The sequence below is a fragment of the Zonotrichia albicollis genome, chromosome 11 (genome assembly GCF_047830755.1).
Source record: "Zonotrichia albicollis isolate bZonAlb1 chromosome 11, bZonAlb1.hap1, whole genome shotgun sequence".
Classification (NCBI taxonomy): Eukaryota; Metazoa; Chordata; class Aves; order Passeriformes; family Passerellidae; genus Zonotrichia; species Zonotrichia albicollis.
The window spans coordinates 22,821,080-22,829,382 of NC_133829.1; the positions used below are offsets into that span (position 1 = coordinate 22,821,080).

The 8,303-nt window shown below is 49.2% G+C and overlaps 1 protein-coding gene across 1 annotated transcript; it reads right to left on the reverse strand.

Moving 5' to 3' along the window:
• Positions 1 to 313: 313 nt before the first annotated feature.
• On the reverse strand, positions 314 to 1,246 carry LOC141730622 (olfactory receptor 14C36-like). The gene has a single exon (XM_074549768.1). It carries the CDS (start codon positions 1,244 to 1,246, stop codon positions 314 to 316), a length of 933 nt encoding a protein of 310 aa, XP_074405869.1.
• Positions 1,247 to 8,303: the final 7,057 nt, after the last annotated feature.

Below are 8,303 nucleotides of genomic sequence, written 5' to 3' on the forward strand. Positions count from 1 at the left end.
AGCTGCTGTGCCAGCACTGATCCGCCCTCAGCTTTGCACACAGACATTGCTGCTGCAGCTCCAGTGAAGGCAACAAAAGGGCATCTCTGCAGAAAACTCTGCTGGGAGATCCTCTAGTTTCTATACATACACCAGGAGTACTCACTCTGTAGCCATAGGGAAGTTGAAGAGAAACAAAATGAGAAACGGCTCAAACAATGACATTTCTTTGTAGACAGCATGAAAAACCAAGGAAAAAATACCCCACATGTAAACCAACCAAGTATGACAGGTGACTTTGATTACAACTGATTTGCAAAACTTTGCCAGCAGTTTAATGTTCCTGAAACCATCCAGTCATCAGTCTCCTCATTGCAGTCTTGAGCTCCTGGTTCTTCAGGCTGTAGATGAGGGGGTTCAGGGCTGGAGGCACAACCGAGTATAGAACTGAAACTGAAAGATCCAAGGATGGGGAGGAGATGGAGGGGGGCTTCAGGTGAGCAACTGTGGCAGTGCTGAGGAACAGGGAGACCACAGCCAGGTGAGGGAGGCAGGTGGAAAAGGTTTTATACCGTCCCTGCTTAGAGGGGATCCTCAGCACAGCCCTGAAGATCTGCACATAGGAGAAAACAATGAACACAAAACATCCAAATCCTAAACAAGCACTAACAACAATGAGCCCAACTTCCCTAAAGTAGGATTTCGAGCGGGAGAGCTTGAGGATCTGGGGGATTTCACAGAAGAACTGGCCCAGGGCATTACCATGGCACAGGGGAAGGGAAAATGTATTGGCCGTGTGCAGCAGTGAATAGAGAAAGGCACTGGCCCAGGCAGCTGCTGCCATGTGGGCACAAGCTCTGCTGCCCAGGAGGGTCCCGTAGTGCAGAGGTTTGCAGATGGACATGTAGCGGTCGTAGCACATGATGGTCAGGAGGGAAAACTCTGATCCAAGGAAGAAGAAAATCAGAAAGGCCTGTGCTGCACATCCAGTGTAGGAGATGTTCCTGGTGTCCCAGAGGGAATTGTGCATGGCTTTGGGGACAGTGGTGTAGATGGAGCCCAGGTCGCTGAGGGCCAGGTTGAGCAGGAAGAAGAACATGGGCGTGTGCAGGTGGTGGCCGCAGGCTACGGCGCTGATGATGAGGCCGTTGCCCAGCAGGGCAGCCAGGGAGATGCCCAGCAAGAGGCAGAAGTGCAGGAGCTGCAGCTGCCGCGTGTCTGCCAATGCCAGCAGGAGGAAGTGCCTGATGGAGCTGCTGTTGGACATTTCCTATGGTGTCTTGGCATGGAGATCTGTTAAAAAAGTAATCATGGAATAGTTGGGTTTGGAGAGGACTTTAAATATCCCAGCACATCTTGCGGGCACGTTTCCCCCACTGCCTGCCCAGGATTCTGCTGCCTGGAGCTGTCCCTGCCAGCAGATGCTTCCCTGTGCCCAGGGCTGGGCCCTGCCAGTGCTGCCAGAGCCCAGCCCAGCTCTGGGGGCTCAGCTCTGCCCTGCAGACCCCTCCCAGTTCTGGCACTGCCCAGGGTCAGCTCTGGCTCTGCAGCCTCTGATGACAATGTCAGAGCAACCCTGAGGAATCTGTAAAAGCAACAATGATGCTGTCTTTGGGTTCCTGTGCTGATTGCTGTTACTGCCTGGTTTATTCAGATCACAGAGAATTTAATTTTCCAACCGCAACTGAGTGATGAATATCTATCTGCAATTTCCAACCTAGACCAGTCGATTAAAAAAAGCAGGATTTTCCCTGTTCTGCAGACCCTGCTTCATTATGCTCCCTGTAAAATCTTCTTGGAAATATTCTGCAGTCAAATGCGATGCTGGGAGCAGTCCTGAACAAAGCAGCATCCTCCCCACACAAGGAAAACACTTCCAAGCCTTACCAGCTGTCTCCTCCCACCCAGACCTTGTCCCCCAGTGCTGGGAGCAGCTGCCAGGGCTGGCTGAGAGCTGTCCCTGGCAGGCAGCAGAGTCCCTGCCCCAGCACAGCGCCCTGGGCTGCAGGACCCTGCTCTGCACGACAGCCCTGGGCACCCCTGGCTGCTCTGCACAAGAGACAATCAGAGAATGTACTCACAGGGTCTGCAGGCATTGGGATGTTCCAGCTTTAGGAGATCACTCCAGGAACTGCAGCTGCATTGTCCTGCAGCCAGAGGTTCCTGTGCCAAGGGCTGGCAGTGATTCTGCCCCAGGCACTTCTCAACACCTTCCCAGCCCTGACTGATTGAAGCTCTCTGTGCCTCTGTGTTGTGCCTGGGGTGGCTGCAGGCAGTGCCCCAGCCCTGCTGGGCTGGCAAAAGAACTGCTCATCAGGAGAAATGTGCTTTTGAAGCTCTTCTTGGTTACCAGGAGCTGCCTCTGTGCCAGGAGCCCAGCCCAGCTCAGCAGCACAGACACAGCACAAAGACTTTAATGAGCCTCTGGGGCTTTGTGCTCAGGCCCTGAACATCAGTCCCTGAGAGGAAGCTGAAGAAACCTCTCCAGAACTCCAAGGCAGAATCCAACTCCAAACTTTCTTGGACTTTTAATGGGTCCCACTGAGGGACACAACTGAGAAAGTGTCCCCAGGCCCCAGGCAGAGCAGAGAACTGGAGACAGTGATGACAGGTGGGGACAAAGGGAAGTCAAGTCTTGGTGCCCTGGGGCACAGCAGGGTCTTTGCCACCAAGGGCTGTGAGGAGACACCTTGTCCTGAGGCCCTTCTGGCACAGCCCCAGCCAGGCTGGGCACTGTCAGCCGCTTGTCCTGCCCTCAGCATCCCCCCTAGCCCTCATCCCAGTGGCCTCAAGGATCTGCTGGAAGGAGTCCCTGGGGAGCCTTGCTCAGCAATGGCCCTGGAGGCTCCTTAGTGCTCACAGAGTTTTTGAAAGGACTTTGGGTTTGACTTTTGCCTTTGAGTCTCTGAGATGTTTGTGCAATCATGGCCTCCAATTATCTGCTGTAATTAGTCCCTGGAGAGGATTTGTCACTAACAATATTCAGTGGGGCTCATTAATGCTTCAAGGTACTTCAGTTATTTTAAGGTACTTGGTGTTCCCCTTTTAATACAGACTCTAAGAGAGGTTTCTGCAATCATGGCCATAATTATCTGCTTTAACGAGTCCCTTGAGAGCTTTGTACTGACATTTTTAGTGGGGCTCAATAATACTTTGAGATACTCAAGATTTTTAAGGTACTCTGGATTTTCCTTTCCACACTGAATCTCTGAGAAGTTTTTGTGCCATCCTGGCCTCCACTTCTCTCCTCCAAGGAGTTCATGAGGAGCCTGTGTAGGGGATGGACCTCGGGACGCATTCATGATTTGAGACACTTGGGGGTTTTCTTCTCCCTTTGACTCCTGGAAAGGTTAGTGCAATCTCCTCTCAGGCCCTGAGATTCCACGGCTCAGCTCCAAATACACCATAGGGGTTATTAGGATCAAGCAAGTCCTGACAAACCATGGCTCTGCCTTGATTTTCCTCTGCTCTAGTGCAGTTCATCAGAAATATTTCTGTAGTGGTTTTGGTTCACCAATTTGAGATTTCTTGGAGAATGCAGCATTTATTGTTGTGGGTTCAGTGTTGGCTAAATACCAGTGCACTCACTAGAATATACTTACTCATTTCCTCCTGTGTGATAAGATTAGGAGAACAGCAAAGCAGGCTCAAAACTTTCAGAGGGTATAAGGAAAAGTTCATTAATAGCAACTAAAAGAAAGAGTAATAAGAACAAATCTTTCAAAAAACTTCTCCTCTCCCTACAACCTTTTCTTTCTTACTGACAATATAAAGAGACAAACCTAGAATTTTCAGTCAGTTTACCCCAACTAGAATAGTCTTTCTTGAGTTCACTTAAGGAGAGGAGTCTCTCTTTCATGCTATGGAGACTTCTCCAGAAGAGACACTTCTCTTGTCGCTCTCAATTTCCATGAATAGCAACTGCCCAGAAAAATATGCAATTGTGACATTCCTCCCAGTTTTTCAAAGTTCTTTTACAGTTGTGTTTATGGGCCATGTCAACTTATGGGGTATTAGTTCAAAGATGAGCTGTGTAAGAGCAAAGGTTCTCCTCATCTATTTCTGAAATCATCATCATCTCTGAGGACATCTTTTTCTTCTCCCTGTGAAGGCACAGGATCTCATCACACTTCCCTTTTTCCATGTTCAAACTTCTCATGGGATCACAGCTACTTTGACATTTGCTACTTTAGCATGGAGGCTTGTGCTGAACAAGTAATTTCCTCGTACTTTTCAATGTGATACAGGGAAAAAGAGAGTCTGATGTATCAGTTACATCCTTCTCCATAGCTTTACAAGAGGATTTCAGCCCCAAGATCATAAACATCTCCTCATGCCTCCCATCTGGGACTCAACTTCCTCTTCACTGCCCTCGGTGTCTTAATGTTGCTCCTCTATGTGCCTGCACTTGGTCCTTTTCTCTCACTCGAGGGAGGATGGAAGCACTGAAAGAGTTCATATCTCACCCGGGGCCTGCAGATGGTTCCGTGACCCCAGCTGGGCTCAGTACTTGCAGCCAGACCTGCTGCCTGTCCCCTCGGTTCCATGGGGCCCCACAGTGTCCCAATAGTCCATTGCTTCCATGAGGACCTGAGGTGTCATAATGCCCCCTTGGTGACACAAAGCCCTGAAGGGTCACAATGGTCTACATGGTTCCATCAGGCCCCACAGAGTCATAATGGTCTCTGTGTTCCATGAAGCCCCGCTGGGTCACCATGGCCCCTTGATTCCATGGGCTCAAGTGGTGCCACAACGATCCCCTTGGTTCCATGGGCTTCAGTGGTGCCACAATGATCCCATTGGTTGCATGAGGTCCCCACAGTGTCCCAGGGATCTTCCTTCTTTCCCAAGGAAAGAACCCAGCCCCAGTGTTGCAGGGGCATCCACCAGAGGCCAAGGCCAGCCAGACTTGACGGTACTGACAGATTTACCTGGGAGCAACCCTTGGATATATAGAATTTTGGAGGTGGAATCCCAATTTCAGGCATGGACACCTGGAGGAGAAGGATGGTTCTTTTACATAGGAAGGAAAGCAGGGAACACCAATATTTGAGGGGCCAACGAAAGGTGGCCATCAGAGGCCTGAGTCAGCCAGACCTCTCTGTTCTAGTTGCTTTTGTATGAAAGCAACCCTTGGATACAGGGAATTTGGGAGGTGGAATCCCAATTTTGGCTATTTCTTTGTAGAAAAGAACGACAGTTCTTTTTCATAGGAAGGAAAGCATGGAGCCCAAGTGTTTCAAAGGCAGAAGAGGAGACAGGTGGCTCCTGTCCTGGCTCCCAAGCCAGCAAGACCTGATTTTTATGGCAGCTTTTGTCATGGAGGCGTCCTTGGATATTTGGAATTTCAGAGGAGAAATCTCAATTTTGACTTTGGACTCCTCGAGAAGAAGGATGGTTCTTTTCCATAGGAAGGAAAGCATTGAGCCACAGTGTTTCGAGGCTGGTGAGGGACACCTCCCAAGTGGCAAGGGCAGCTAGACCTGTCTGGCTTTCATTTGGGAGCAATCCTTGGATGTACGGAGTTTTGGAGGTAGAATTCCAGGTTTGGCCATGGGCACCGGGTCAGGATGGATGGTTTTTACCAATAGGAAAGAAAAATGACAAGTCTAAGTGTTTTTGAAGAAGATGACAGGTGGCCTCCCTTAGGCCAATGCAGCCAGACCTGTCTGTCCTGGCACCTTTCATCTAGGGACTCTCCTTGGACATAGGGCATTTTGGAGGTGGAATCTCAGTTTTGGCTATGGGTTCCTGGACAGGAACACAAGTCCTTTTCATTAGGAAGGAAAGCACAAAACCCCAGTGTTTCAGAGGCAGATGATTGCCAGCCCTCAGGAAGCCAAGGCCAGCCAGACTTGTAAGTCCTAGCAGCTTTTGTCTGGGAGCTATCCTTGGATATGGGGAATTCTGGAGGCAGATTCTCAGTTTTGGCCATGGGCACCTGGTCGAGATGGATGGTTTTTTCCCATAAGAAAGAAAAGCACATGGTCCCAGTGTTTCAAAGGCAGATAAGAAAATTTGGGGGAGGAATCCCAGTTTTGGCCATGAGCTCCTGGAGGGGAAGGACAGTTCTCTCCCATAGGCAGGAAAGCCCTGAGTCCCAGTGCTTCAGCGGCAGAGGAGAAGCAGTCTTGACATGCCAAGGTCAGCCAGACCTGTTCCCTGTCGCCTTGGTTCCATGGAGTCCCACAGTGTCACAATGGTCTCCTTGGTTCCATGAGGCCCTGGAGTGTCACAGTGTTCTCCTTTCTTCTGTAGTGTCACAATAGCCCCATGCTTCCCTGAGCCCTTGCAATGTCCCCATGGCCCCTCGGCTCCATGCGGCCGCGCTGTGTCCCAATGGCTCCTTGGTTTTACGGGCCCCACAGCTTCATCCTTGACCTTTGGTTCCACAGGGGTCCTCAATTTCGTAATGGTCCCCCTGATTCTGTGAGGTACCAGAGTGTCACAATGGTCTCTCTGATTCCATGAGGTTCCATAGTGTCACCATGGGGTCCTTGGATCTGCATTGTTCCAATGGTGCCTTTAAATGAGTTCTGCACTGTCAGCAATGGTTTTTCTGTTCCAACAGGGCCTTGATGTGTCACAATGGCTTCTTGGTTCTGTGATGTTCCAGAGTGTCATGTACGGAAAATCACACTATGAAAAGCCAGTGTCCATAAAGGAGAGAGAAGAGTCCTTCAACTTTAATGGAATAAAGGGAGAGAATCTACCAGGGCACATGCCCACAGGGTTTTCTCTTTTGATGTTTCAGAGGGTGTAGCCTCTTTTTATCCTAAGCTCCTGGCTGCCTGTTGCCCTCTTCTATTCCCTATTGGTTGAGGTACGAGGAAGGTACAGCCTTCCTGAATCCCCAACCCCATATTCCCCTCTTGAACTCGTCATTTTAACCCAAAGTTCATTTACTCAAGCCATTGCAAACCCACTCGCCTATTTCAGAAGCCAAGCCATCTGGGCTCTGTAATAAACCTGTTGCTTGAAGTTAGTAGAAACATTAAGATCCAATTCAAGGATGTTAACACCCCTACATTCACCCATCAAATTGTCTGTAAAGACATCTTGCCTATCAGTCACAATAGATTCCTCAGTTCCATGGGGCTCCACAGTGTCACCATGGCCCCGTTGGCTCCATGAGATTCTGTAGTGTCACCATGGTGTCCCTGGGCCTGCATTGTCACAATTGAGCCATGGTTCCTTGAGGTTCCATAGTGTCACCATGGTGTCCTTGGACCTGCATTCTCACAGCCGACCCATGGTTGCACGAGAAGTTGGTACGTATGTGCATGTCTTTCTATAGACTGTCTATCTTGTGATTGTGGAGCAGAGTGGGTTGGCAACAAAGACAATCACTCACCCAATGTCCATGTGGCAACAGAGAGTATTTATTCCTCCAGCTCCTATTTATAAAGAGAGGTATGAAAAACCCGGTCTGGATAGCCCATTGGTCTGATCTTTTACACTGCCCAGCCCCTGGACCAGTGAGACGTCAGCAGCTTAGGATGCAATGTAATTAGTTGAGGTTCTGTAATTAGTTGAGGTTGACTGACCCCTGTCAGTCAATGCAGGGGTTGGTTTTAAGGAGCTGGCTGGGTTTCTTATTTATAGATGAATTAATTGTGCAGTACAAACCAGCTTGTACTGTGACATAATGTGACAACACTGTCTTTCTGTTATTCTCTATTTCTTATCCCTCTAATCCTACTTACCTGGAACATTTTTGGGTAACATCTTAAGGGTTAAAGGTTTTTAGGTTAAATGGCTAAGTTAATAGTACGATAAGAGTTTCATGTTGAAGTGGGTGTTGTATTAAACCCTTTGCCAAAGTTACTTGGCTATCTGTATTTTGCCAGTAAAATTTTGTGTAATTTTGATTTCTTAGTACAGTTGGTTAAAACATGGTGCTGGTATCACCAAGGCTGTGAGTTCAATCGCTGAGTGGGCCATTCACTTAAGAGTTGGACTTGATGATCATTTTAAGTCCCTTCCTAGCAAGAATATTCTTTGCATCTGGCCTTGTTGAGAATATCTGGTTGGTGTTTCTCCTGTGCACCAAACTCAAGTCAAGGAACCTTTGGTTACCCCCAGCATTTCAGTGTTCTGGGGTGTTCCAGCCCTGCAGGCTCACAGTGGTCTCTTGTTTCCATGAGGCCGCACAGTGTCCCACTGGCCCCTTGGTTCCATGGGCCCCAACAGTGCCACAATGATCCCCTTGGTTCCACAACTTCCCACTGTGTCCCACTGGCCCATTGGTTCCATGAGGATCTACAGTGTCACACAGGTTTATGACATTTGTCCTTGCTGCCCCTCACATCCCACTGCCCCAC